The 14,156-nt window shown below is 35.8% G+C and overlaps 1 protein-coding gene across 11 annotated transcripts in view; it reads right to left on the reverse strand.

The window, feature by feature from the left end:
* Window positions 1–399: 399 nt before the first annotated feature.
* The window catches only part of ZNF790 (zinc finger protein 790), a 39,243-nt gene continuing 25,486 nt past the window's right edge, over window positions 400–14,156 (reverse strand). For all 11 annotated transcript variants that reach the window (XM_060288772.1, XM_060288775.1, XM_060288771.1 and 8 more), the window contains one exon: window positions 400–4,540. In XM_060288772.1, coding sequence (XP_060144755.1) covers window positions 2,862–4,540 — 1,679 coding nt within the window. In that variant the 3' untranslated portion in view covers window positions 400–2,861. The remainder of the gene's footprint in view (window positions 4,541–14,156) is intronic.

Below are 14,156 nucleotides of genomic sequence, written 5' to 3' on the forward strand. Positions count from 1 at the left end.
AGGTGATTAATTAAGGATTTTCTATTACTATCCACCATTGAGGGACTTACTGAATGTATTATTTCCAACATGGTTGTAGTAAAATGGCTCCTGAGAAGAAAGGTGGTTAGAGAAAACCTAAGGGCTTTCTTTCATCTATAAGATAGGCTAGAGAAGACATTATCAATATTCACAAACATATCAGTGGAGTGGAGCTCAAGAAGCATGTACCTCAGGCATTCAAGGAGATCCAGAAATTCACCATGAAGGAGACAGGAGCAGTAGATAATACACTCAACAAGGCAGTCCAGGCCAAAGGAAAACAGAATGTCTCATACTTATCTTTATATGGATGTCCAGAAAGTTCTAAATGTTATTTTTCTCAGTGTACTGGTCACCTTAAAAAAAGTTTAGTCAGCATGAACGAAATAGCTTGTTTATTAATAATAAAGTAATATAACAAAAAATTTTCATTTTCCCCATGAGTTGTGAAATTCCATAGAAGACAATAATTCGGATGGAAGTACTGTTCCCTAATACTGTTCCTTTTCTAAAATAAATTTATTTATTTTATTTATTTATTTTTGGCTGTGTTGGGTCTTCGTTGCTGTGCACGGGCTTCCTCTAGTTGTGTCGAGCGGGGGCTGCTCTTCATTCCAGTGTGTGGACTTCTCACTGCGGTGGCTTCTCTTGTTGCAGAGCACGGGCTCGAGGCTTGCAGGCTTCAGTAGTTGTGGCTCGCGGGCTCTAGAGCACAGGCTCAGTAGTTGCAGTGCATGGGCTTAGGTGCTTCGCAGCATGTGGGATCTTCCTGGACCAGGGCTCGAACCTGTGTCCCCTGCATTGGCAGGTGGATTCTTAACCACTGCACCACCAGGGAAGCCCCCCTAATACTGTTTAACTACTGTTAAATAACTGAATTATAAACATGCTAAATATATGTACATATATTCACTATTCCTTAATTCATGTAATACTAAAAGATATGAAGAAAATGCACACAGAATACACTTATTAAGTACTAAACTGAGAAGATTACATTTTCATCATATTTTGCTGTTGTTTAAACTGTAGAATTACCACCCATCCAGATCAAAGGTTAAACATTCTGAGTAAATATCGTTTGACTTTCATTTTTTTTTTTCACGTATGTTCATGAATGAAATTATTCTGGAATATGTTGTTCAAGGGCTACATTTAATTTTATTATCAGAATTATGTTATTTAGTCTTTTAGCATGAGTGAACAATTTTTCCATAGGATTTTCTGTTCCTTCAGGGGGTACCCTATACAATTATCTGATCCTCTGTTTTTTTTTTTAAAAAAGTTTTCTTCCAATTAGCTCTTTTTATTTACTCTCAAATTTTAATCATTTAAGATAATGTTTTCCTAGAAAATAAACTTTACTTTCTATATTTAAAAATTTGTGTCTAATAGTTTATATATATTTACATGACCTTTAAAAATTCATCTAAACATATGGTTGTATCACATTTCTCCTTTCTTATAATGTGGAGGCATTGTCAAAGTCTAGTAAATAATAGTTTTCTTCAAAGAAACATTTTGATTTAAAATAAAAATCCTTCAGTATTGTTCTTTATTCCATGATTTTTGCATTATTTTCATTAAACCTTTCCATCAGTTCACTTGGAGGCATTTGTTCTTATTCTAGCTTGTTTGAGTAATCATTATTTAACTTGATAAATATTTGGACGCCGTAATATGACAGGCACTGTTCTAAAAGCTGGAGATACAGTGGTGACAAGAAATAAACTGCCTTCAATCTTCTTGGTTTTATACACAGAGCAATTTCCATTGAGAAGTGCTATGGCCACATTCATAGGATCTGATTTATAGGAGTCTCATTATCATTCACATCCAAATTGCCTGTAATTTCACTTTTGATTTACTCATTAATCTGAGAATTGTTTATATATGTAGCACTAAACTTCCAAGAGGTCAGAATTCATTTGGCTATTTTCTAATTTCCAAAATTTAATTGTGGTGATAAAATGGATTATGCCATTTGGCTTTAGAAATTTGTTAGAAACAAATCTCTGCCAAATGCCTTAAAAAATGCTGAGCACTCAACAACCCCACTTTCATGAAAACCATAAGGCTTTCTTTATAGTATGAGTTTTTTATGTAACAAATGAAATTAATACTGAATCAAAGCTTTCTTTGCTTCATTCGATTTTACCAGTTTTCCTTCAGAATTAACATTCTGCTGTTCAGTAAGACATACATACAGATGGCATATTTGTCTATAATCTCTTAAGGTCTTCCTCTCATAGAAATGGTCTAATACTATTATTAATGATGGTCATTAAATCATTTAAATCCTCAAACTAATGTAACCCTTACAATCTGATAAGTAAGCAAACACAGAATTGTTACTTTCCAAAAAATTAGGAGGTAAGAGGTACTGAAACTAAGACATACCAAATAAATTGTATGACACAGCTTAAGGCTTTTCCAGATTAATTACAAAACACAAATTCACCTTTGGTGTGATTTTGTGGAAGTGCAACAAGATTTAAGTAATGATGGAAAGTTTCCCTAGATGAGTTAGACTTCAGTTCTATGCAGCACAATATCAATGATGTGGAGAATCTTTTCAGAATGATTCAGAAGGGATTCACACTATCATCTTACTTGTAGGACTTTACCCGATATTCTATAATTGATAACCAATCAGTAAAGCTTTCGTCCATTAATATAGATTGCATTAGGAATTCTTTGCTGTTGAGTGTGTTTCATGCTCTGTCGAAAGGTCTTCCAATATTATTTACACTACGGGCTTTCTCAAAAGAAGGAATTAACTGAGATCAATTAACAAGTCATGAATAAAGACTTTTCCTACATTTTTATATCACAAGATTTCACAAGAGTGAAATAAAGTGAGAGCCTGGAGAAAATGCCCTCTCAAAATCTTTACGTTCATAGGATTTCTCAAAAGTGTAAATACTCTGGTGTTGAGCAAAGTATGAGTCATGACTAATGGTGTTCCCATAATATTTCCATTGATAAAGGTTCTCACCACTGTGAATTTTCTGTTCAGCAAAATAAGAATGGTGACTAAAGATCTGGCCACTTTCCTTACATTTATAGGGTTCTGCATCAGTATGAATTTTCCTATGTCGTGTTAGTTGTGAACCCCAGATAAAAGATTTCCCACATTCTTTACATACATAAGGTTCCTCACCAGTATGTATTCTCTGATGTCGTGTAAGTTGTGAACCCCAGAGAAAGGCTTTTCCACACTCTTCACATTCATATGATCTCTTTCCAGTATGGATTTTCTGATGTCGATTAAGTTCTGAACCACGAAAAAAGGTCTTTCCACATTCCTTACATTCATAGTTTCTCTCACCAGTATGAATTTTCTGATGTCGATTAAACTCTGAACCATGAATAAAGGTCTTTCCACATTCCTTACATTCATACGGTTTTCTCTCATTATGAATTTTCTCATGTTGAGCAAGGTATGAGGCCCATATAAAAGTCTTCCCACATTGCTTACATTCAAAAGGTTTCTTACCAGTATGAATTCGCTGATGTCGAGCAAGGTGTGAACTCCAGACATAGGCTTTCCCACATTTCTCACATTCATAGGGTTTCTTACCAACATGAACGTTCTGATGTCGAGCAAGATTTGAACCACGAATAAAGGCTTTTCCACATTCTTTACATTCATGAGATTTCTCACCAGTATGAATTCTCTGATGCTGAGTTAGGTGTGAGCCACGAGTAAAAGTTTTCCCACACTCCTTACATTCATAAGGTTTTTCACCAGTGTGAATTCTCTGATGTTTAGTAAGATGTGATCGCTGACTAAAGGCCTTCCTACAGTCATTACATTCATAGGGTTTTTCACCAGTATGAATTCTCTGATGTCGAGTAAGGTCTGAGCCACAACTAAAGGCCTTGCCACATTCCTTACATTCGTAAGATTTCTCACCAGTATGAATACGCTTATGGACACTAAGTTGTGAATGAAATCTAAAGGCCTTCCCACATTCCTTACATTTAAAAGGTTTTTCACCAGTATGAATTCTCCTATGACCAGTAAGACTTGAACGCAAACTAAAAGCCTTCCCACATTCTTTACATTCATATGTTTTCTTAGCAGTGTAAACTGTCTGATATTGAGTAAGTTCTGAATCAGGAAAAAAGGTCTTCTCACATTCCTTATTGTCACAAAATTTTCCACCAGTGTGAATTAACTGATGTTGAATACAGTCTGCGTCAGAACAAAATGCTTTCCTACACCCTTTAAATTCATTCAGTTTCTTTACTGTATTAAGTCTCTGAAGTAGATTAAAAGTTGTGTGCTGGTTAAATGTGGGCATTTTTTCACAGGTGAGTATAATCTGCTTAAAACATTCTTCCTGGTTTTCCTGTTGTGTATCAAACTGACCTTTGCTTTCCCAATCACCTTTAAAACATAAACATTCAAGGCTATGTTTTTTACCAATTTCCATTATTTCCCACTGAGGCAATCCTCTGTCAAAAATGCCATTTTTTGGTGATGTCTTGGTCTTACACCTGGATTGCATGTCTGAAAAATAAGAAAACAAATTCATACTGTTTTACTGTTCAAAAAGAACTAAAATTTCCAAGGTAGATATAAGAAATAAATCCTAAAATAAATAGAGCAGAGACTTCCCTGGTGGCACAGTGGTTAAGAATCCACCTGCCAATGCAGGGGACATGGGTTTGATCCCTGGTTGGGGAAGATCCCACATGCCGAGGAGCAACTAAGCCCATGCACCACAACTACTCAGCCTGTGCTCTAGAGCCCACAAGCCAAAACTACTGAGCCCACGCGCCATAACTACTGAAGCCCATGCGCTCTAGGGCCCGCATGCTGCAACTACTGAGCCCAAGTGCTGCAACTACTGAAGCCCATGAGCCTAAAGCCCATGCTCTGCAACAAGAGAAGCCACCACAATAAGAAGTCGTACACCACAACAAAGAGCAGCCCCCGCTCGCCACAACTACAGAAAGCCCATGCGCAGCAACAAAGCCGCAACGCAGCCACAAAACATAAATAAGATAAAATAAAATAAAATAAAATAAATAGAGCATATGAAATGTGAATGGCTTAACAAATTCTGGGCAATATAAAAAAAGGACAAGAAATAAACAGAAATTTTAACGAACTAAAAAGGCTGAGGCAGGTGATTAAATATATAAAGTTTTTCTCAGGGACTTCCCTGGTGGTGCAGTGGTTAAGAATCCACCTGCCAATGCAGGGGACATGGATTTGAGCCCTGTTCCGGGAAGATCCCACATGCTGTGGTGCAATTAAGCCCATGTGCCACAACTACTAAGCCCACATGCCACAACTACTGAAGCTCATGAGACTAGAGCCCGTGCTCCACAACAAGAGAAACCACTGCAATGAGAAGCCCACGCACCGCAACAAAGGGTAGCCCCTGCTCGCCACAACTAGAGAAAGCCCATGTGCAGCAACGAAGACCCAACACAGCCAAAAATAAATAATAAATTAAAAAAATATATATATATATGAAGTTTTGTTCAGGTCAATTTCATCTGAGGAGTTCAACAACAACAAAAAAATAAGTGCAGGTACTACCCCAATCATGGGATATCAATTTAAAGACTTAAGATTGTTTTACCCAGTATGGTAAATCAACACTTAGCACATGTTAGGTATTAAAAAAAATTCTGTAAAAAAAACAATACACTACATGTCAAAAAAAAAAGCAAAGGGGGGCAGTTATAGGAGGGAGTAAAGGATAATATTAAAAAAATCAGGGATCAGGAAGCACAATTGGCATCATGTGATAGCAATGTAATACACCTCATTGTCTAATCCCTTCCATCTCTACTGAAATGAGTACACATAATTCTACATTACTTTCTGTACAGATAAGAGGAAACAAAAGCATATCCATGCTAGCTCAGAGAAATGGAATCATACGTACTTACTCATTCTTCCATTTGCCTATGCACATTTAAATACTTTGCTCTGCTCATTTTCTCCACTGTGCCTATTAGTCAAGTCATATTTTGTCAGATGATCCCAACCAAGGTGTTTTTGTTTTATTTCTTGAGTTTATAGTATTGCTCATCCATTCAATTTTATGCTTTCAAGCCGTTTCTCAAGTGACCTTTACCAAATCTCCATGGGATATCACATTTATTGGTAAAATATTTTAGAAGAACAAAGCAAGAAAATACTACAACTGCTACTATTTGAATATGCTGAAGGGCTTATCCAATTTCTACTATTGAAATTGTACTGGGGGGGTTGGGAGGGAGGCTCAAGAGGGAGGGGATATACGTATACACATAGCTGATTCACTTTGTTCTACAGCAGAAACAGAACATTGTAAAGCAATTATACGCCAATAAAAGAAAAAAAGAATTTGTACTGGTATTAGCATTTGACTTAGAGACTGACAGAACATATGACATGTTCTCAAGGCTAAAGTAATGGAGATTGGTATCTAGGGTCTGTCTACAGGGGGTGTCTTAAACATCTCTCATGTTGAGTTATAACTGAAGGACCATAACCTAGGAATGTGGGTAAAACAGAGGTAGACCTACACAGGAACTACAGCTCAGTTTCAATTTATCCCAGTGACCAAGGAGGGCAACGGATTGAGATAACAACAAAAATGCTTCAGAACTTGGTAAAAGCGAACAGAAATTCTCTATAAAGGAAGATATCCTAGTGATTAGTTTCACATTTTGCAAACAGTGTCTGGCACAAAATTAAAGAAATAACCAGACAACATGAATATAGAAACTATAGAAACAATAGATAAGCAGAAATACATCTATAAGGATTCTAGATATTGGAGTTATGAGACAGAGTTTAAAAATAACTATGCTCAAGTAGCTAAAACATAAAATTAATCATTTTATCAGAGAACAAGAAACCAATATAGGTCAAAAGAAAAATTCTATGAGAAAAAGACTGGAAAAGTCATAAGAGAAGCATTATGACATAGAAGATTCAGTTAGGAGATTAAACACAAGTGTAAATGGAAACTTACACAGAGAAGAATGGAAGAAGCAGCAATATTTGAAAAGATAATGGCTGAGAATCTTAAAAACAATGTCCATGAACAGGTGTATGAAGAAATAAATTACAGCATACCCATGAATGGAATACTACAGAGAAATAAAAAATAAACTACTGATAAACACAACAACATAGATGAATCTGAAAATTATGCTAGCAAAAGAAACAAGGCCAAAAAAGTATACACTGTATAAGTCAATTTATATAAAATTCTAGAACATATAAACTAATCTAGAGTTGCAGAGAGCAAGTTAGTGATTTCTTTGGGATGGAGGTGGAAGAAGGGATGGATAACAAAGGGACACAAGGAAATTTGGCAATGACTGAAGTGTTTGTTGTCTTGATTATAGTGATAATTTCATGGATACACACACATGTCAAAACAGATCAAATTGTAACTTCAAATATGTGGAGTTTATTATTCTCCAATTATACTTCGATTAAGTTGTAAAATAAAAATTTTAGGACCAAAAGAAAACTAAAATCCTAAAGAAAACAAATATAATTTTAGTCACTCTAACTAGGCACTAGTGTATTAGTGTTTTCTTTATGTTAATGCCCAATCACACTAAAAATTAAAAGTATTAAGCCAACAAGTGATACGGATAAATCAAGCACAGAGCAGAGTTACTGAATAAATATGAGTAGCAAATCGGTAAACAACTCAGGGGAAATATCTGTCCTCACTAGAAATCAATAGCCTTTATCCTATTAAATTATTAGAAGGTTTTAATTAAAAATGACCCATTTTTAGTGAGGCTACACTGAAACTTATTTTGTTCCTGACCTCCATATGAACTAACGCCCTCCAATCCTTAAGAAAACACAAGGATTAATGTCCACAATATACAAAAGCATTCAAGTAGTAGCTACCTCTAGGATGCCCATGTGCTTACCATGAATCAGCTGTTTGCTTCCAAACCTGTTTATACCAACTGTTCCTGACATTTTATTTATATATTTCAAATAACATTATGTAAAGAAATATGAGAGAAAGGTTGTCTGTTTTTATGAAAACTAAGCTGAATGCTCTACAAAAACTCATTCAAGAAGGCTACAAATTTTATGTTAGTAATTTAGAGACTCAATCATAAAGACTGGAAAAAAATAGGAGGGCAGCTCAAAATGAAAACATGGGAAGATCCTGAACTCACCTCCTCCCACAGACACATCAAATCTAGTTAAATACAGATACTCTCTGAAAAAGACCTGACACTTAACTGAAAAGCTCTTGCACAGCAAAAGATCAAAGGGCCACACTGAGACAGGCAGGAGAAGTAGAGAAGTAGTCTTTCCAAAAACCCCACCCCTGGTGTGGCAACTCACTGTTGGGGGGGATCTCACAAATACAGAGTTCCCTAGGAGGAGCAAAGGGTTCAAGCCCCACATTAGACACCCCAAACCTTGGGACCTACGTTAGAGAGATAAGCCTTCAAAATGCTTGGCTTTGAAAACCAATGGGGCTTACGTCCAAGAAAACCAAAGGGTTATAGGAAATGGGGATTCTGCTCTTAAAGGGCTTGTGCACAGATTTACTCACCCCAAGACCCAGGGAAAAAGCAGAAGTTGCAAAGTGCCTAGACCATATATGAAGATCCTTTTGCTAATATTAAAGTATCTGCTGGGACCTGCTGTAACTGTCTCCAGGGATGGAGGTGCTGGCGGGTGCCACTTTACACTCTCCCTCTACTTTGCAAGCACCAGTGGGATGTGCTCCCCACAGTCCCACCCAAGCTGGTGACTGGGATTGCCCCAGCCTTGTGTGTCCGCACAGCCATACCCAACCCATTGGGCAGTCTTGCCCCAGCCTGGTGCTCTCTGCAGCCCCACCCAACACAAGTCGAGTCAACATGGGGGACGTCCACATACCCAAGCCCGCATCCAAGGGGACATCACTTGAATACCTGGCTCTGAGGGCCGGGGGGGGTTGTGTTTCTGGGTTCCATGGGACTGAAAAAATCAGAGAGTTCTTGGCAGGCTATTACCCCCAGGGTACTGCAAAGACAGCAGACTGAAACACAGTCCCAGTCTTCCTATAACCACTCTTCGAGACTGGGAGAGGTAGCTGTTTCACCTAATACATAGAAGCAGAAATAAAGAGTCAAGCAAAATGAGGGAAAACGAAATATGTTCCAAATGAAGAAGCAAAATAAAATCCCAGGAAAAATATCTTAATGAAATGAAGATAAGTAATTTATCTGATAAAGAGTTCAAAGTAATGGTCATAAAAATGCTGAGGAGCATCTGACCTTGGGAGAAGAATGAACACTGAGAGAACTTCAACAAAGATGGAAATATAAAAAAGTATCAAACAGAAGTAACGGAGTTGAAGAATACTGAACTGAAAAATACACTAGAGGTGTTCAACAGCAGACTAGATAAAACAGAAGAAAGGACTGGTGATTAGAAGACAGGGTAGTGAAACTCATCCAAACAGAAAGCAAAAAAAAAAAAAAGTTTTTAAAACTGAAGATAGCTTGACAGACCTATGGGACAACATCAAGCAGAACAACATTCACATTAGAGGAGTCCCAGGAGAAGAGAGAGAGAAAGAAAACTTATTTTGAAAAATAAGGTTGAAAATTTCCATAACCTGGGGAAGGAAACAGACATCTAGATCCAGGAACCCCAGAGAGTTCCAAACAAGATAAACCAAAAGACATCCACACCAAGACGCAATATAATTGAAATGTCAAAAATTAAAGATAACGAGAGAACTTTAAAAGCAGGAAGAGAAAACAACTTGTTACACACGAGGGAACCCCATAAGACAATGAGCAGATTTTTCAGCAGAAACTCTGCAGGCCAGAAGGGAGTGGCATGAGATATTCAAAGTGCTAAAAGCAAAAAACTTACAGTCAAGAATACTCTACCTGGCAATGTTATTATTCAGAATTGAAGGAGAGATAAAGAGTTTACCAGACAAGCAAAGGCTAAAGGAGATCACTACAACTACACCAGCCTTACGAGAAATAGTAAAAGGACTTTTTTAACCTGGGAAAAGGGCACTAGTTAGGACAGTATAACATATGAAAAAAAACCTCAGTGGTGAAGGTAATATCTAGTAAAGATAGTGGACTAATCACTTATAAAGCTAACATAAAAGTTAAAAGACAAAAGTAATAAAAATAACTATAACTACAATAATTAGTAAAGGGATACACAAAATGAAAAGATGTAAAATATGAAATCAGAAACAAAATGTGGGAGGACAGGAGTAAAAATGTAGAGTCTTAGAATGCATTCAAGTTAACTTGCTATCAACTTAAAGTAGAGTGTACATATACATACACACACACACACATATATGCTGATATTTGTGAGCCTCATGACAACTACAAAGCAAAATTCTATAATACAGAAAAGATGAGAATGGAATCTGGAAAAAAAAAACACTAAAGAAATTCATCAAATCACAAGGGAAGAGAGCAAGAGAAGAGGAACCACAAAACAGCCAGAAAATAATTAACAAAATGGCAGTAAGTATATCCTATCTATAATTATTTTAAATGTAAATGAATTAAATTCATCATTCAAAAGACATATAGTGGCTGAATGGATAAAAAAGAAGACCCATCTATCTGCTGCCTACGAGAGACTCACTTCAGGTGTAAGAATACACACACACTAAAAGTGAGGGGATGGAAAGAGTGTTCATGCAAAAGGAAACGACAACAACAAAAAAGCTGGGGGAGCTATACTTATTTCAGACATAAAAGATTTTAAAACAAAGACTATAATATAACACAAACATGGGCATTGCATAATGATAAAGAGGTCAATACAACAAGAAGATATAACACTTGTAGATATCTATGCAACCAACACTGGAGCACCAAAATATATAAATCAAATATTATCAGACCTAAAGGGAGAAATTGACAGCAATACAATAATAGTAGGGGACTGTAATATCCCACTTACATCAATGGATAAATCATCCAGACAGAAAATCAATATGGAAACATGCACCTTAAATGACACATTAGACCATATTAACTTAATAGATATATATATAGAACATTCCTTCCAAAAGCAGCAGAGTATCCATTTTTTTCAAGTGCACATGGAACATTCTCCAGGATAGATCATATAGTATGCCACAAGTCTCAATAAATTTAAGAAGACTGAAATCGTATCAGCCATCTTTTCTGACCACAACAGTATAAAATGGGAAACAAATCCCAAAAAGAAAACTGGAAAAATCACAAATATTTGGAGATTAAATAACATGCTCCTGAACAACCAATAGGTCAACGAAGAAATCAAAGAAGAAAACAAAAGATACCTTGAGACAAATGAAAACATACCAAAATCGATGTCTTGCAGCAAAAGCAGTTCCAAGAAGGAAGTTCATAGTGATACAGGCCTACCTCAAGAAACAAAAATATCTCAAATGAACGATCTGACCTTACACCTAAAGGAACTAGAAAAAGCAGAACAACAAACTAAGCCCAAAGGTAGTAGAAGGAAGGAAATAAAAGATCACTAAAGAGACTAATAGAGACTAATTATTAATAGAGACTAAGAGACTAATAGTCAGACTAGACTCACTAGTAGAGGCTAAAGAGATATTAGAGGGAGTTCCTTGGTGGCCTAGTGGTTAGGATTCTGGGCTTTCACTGCTGTGGTCCAGGTTCAAATCCTGGTTGGGGAACTGAGATCCTGCAAGCCATGTAGTGCAGCCAAAAAAAAAAAAGATACTAGAAAAGATCAATGAAACTGAGAGTTGGTTCTTTAAAAAAATAAAATTGACAAACCTTTAGCTAGATTCACTAAGAAAAAAGGAGATAGGGCTCAAATAAATCAAATGAAAGAGAAGTTAAAACTGATGACAAAGAAATACAGATGACCATAAGGGACTATTATGAACAATTATTCACCAACAAATTGGACAACCTAGAAGAAATGGATAAATTCTTAGAAACATACAATCTTCCAAGACTGAACCATGAAGAAATACAAATCAGAATAGACTGATTACTAGTAGTAAGGAAATTGAATCAGTAATCAAAAACCTACCAGCAAAATAAATCTCATAGACACAGAGAACAGAATGGTGGTTGCCAAAGGGGTGGGGGGTCGGGCGAAATGGGTGAAGAGGGTCAAGAAGTACAAACCAGCAGTCATAACATAAAGTAGTCATGAGGATATAATGCAAAGCATGGTGGTTATAGTCAATAATATTATATGGCATATTTTGTAACTTTGTATGGGGATAGAGGATCTCTAGACTTATTGTAGTGGTCATTTCACAGCATATACAAATATCAAATCATTATGTTGTATACCTGAAACCAATATAACGTTGTATGTCAATTACAGCTCAATAAAAAAAAATTTTTAAAGATTGGGAAAAATAAAGCATCTACAGTTAAACTGCCTAAATTCCCACTCCCATTTAACAAAACAGAACCAAGAAATAGGAGAATGAATTATTGGAATGGTTGACATAAGAAAGAATAGGCAGAACTGCAATTAGGGAGAACATGTCATGGCCCTCTACTGAAACATGGATGAAATAGTTATGGGTTATAAATAAATAGCACTGGTTATTTACAGTATTCATTTAATTTTGTATGATTTAAAATAACTTTTTTCAATGAAATATCTTAAATTAGTTGGACACATGATTTTCTAACTTTGAATCCTTTGGCTAAGGAATCTCATATCTGAAATATAAGTATCATCTAATGCAGAAAAATCCCAGGAATAACTGACGTGTACCAAGAGTGGTAACTTCAGTAACAAGAAATGCAGAACAACCTTAATATATAATAGTATAATCATAATATGTGAAAATAAACCAAAATTAAAAACATACATGGTTGTGTTTAGGGAATAAAAATATAAGAGAAAACTGTAGATACCTTATAGAACAAAGTAAGTTTTAAAAGTATTTATTTTGAAATAATTATAGATTCACAAGAATTTGCAAAGATACTCCAGAGAGTCTTGTGTACCCTCTGCCCAGTTTTGCCCAATGAATACATCTTACATAATTATACTACAATATAAAAATCATGAAATAAACATTGGCACAATATATGTGTACAGTTTTATGTCATTTCATCACATATGTGGATTCCTGTAATCACCACAAGAATCAAGATACAGAAATAGTCCATCACCACAGAGATGTTCTCTCTCATGCTATCTCTTTATAGTCATAACCACCACCACCACTGCTCCCTGCCCATTCCTAACCCCTGGCAACCACTAATACGTTCTCAATCTCTAACTTTGTGATTTCCAGAATTTTGTATAAATGAATTCATATAGTATGTGAATGTTATAGGTCAATTACACTTTTGAGATTGGCATTTTTCATTCAGCATAACATCCTTGAGATTCATTCAAGTTTTTCCATGTATCAATAGCTCGGAAAAAGAAAAATTTTAAAACATCAATATAGGTTCTGGAATTTAGAAACATGATTCCAATAAGGAAATAAAATTTATTTTCTTTCCTTGATATTTCCAATAAAAAAGAAGCTCCAAGAGTAAGTTATTTCAACCTGACTCCTGCCTATAACAGAAAATTCATCAATTACCATCTAGTTGCCAAATATACCCCTCGCTTCCTTTTGACAGCCAGGACTTGTCTTTTATGACACTGTACTCTCTCCTCATTGTCTTCCAATAGCCCTAACCTCTCTCCTGCCATTTCCTCTTCACTGTAGCAAGAAACCATAAAAAAGCAGCCTATTAGGCCTTCTCTTAATGTAAAGCCTACTCTGCAGAAATTTATGAAAATGTTCCAGTCATAGGAAAGAATACCAAGTTTCTTAATTGATTACACTCTTTGTTAACCCTTCTTACCCTAAAATGAAATTACAAAATCAATAAATGTTCCTTAAAAGAAAGAGTTAATTAATGAAGAAAATGCAGAAGCAAGGAGAAACTAGGCAAAATAAGAAAAATTCAAGAGATAGCAGGTAAAATGAAAAACAGGGTCAAAAATGTTTTTTTAGAGTCATGAAATTTACAAATATAGAAATGGAAAAAAAGAAATGGGAAGAAACTTAATCCAAACCATAGATAAACTGACCACTGGAGAAAAAGAATGGCATTTACATTTTTGTAACATGAAGGAAAAATGAGAGCACTGAAATGGA

This window comes from Globicephala melas, chromosome 19 (genome assembly GCF_963455315.2).
Source record: "Globicephala melas chromosome 19, mGloMel1.2, whole genome shotgun sequence".
Classification (NCBI taxonomy): Eukaryota; Metazoa; Chordata; class Mammalia; order Artiodactyla; family Delphinidae; genus Globicephala; species Globicephala melas.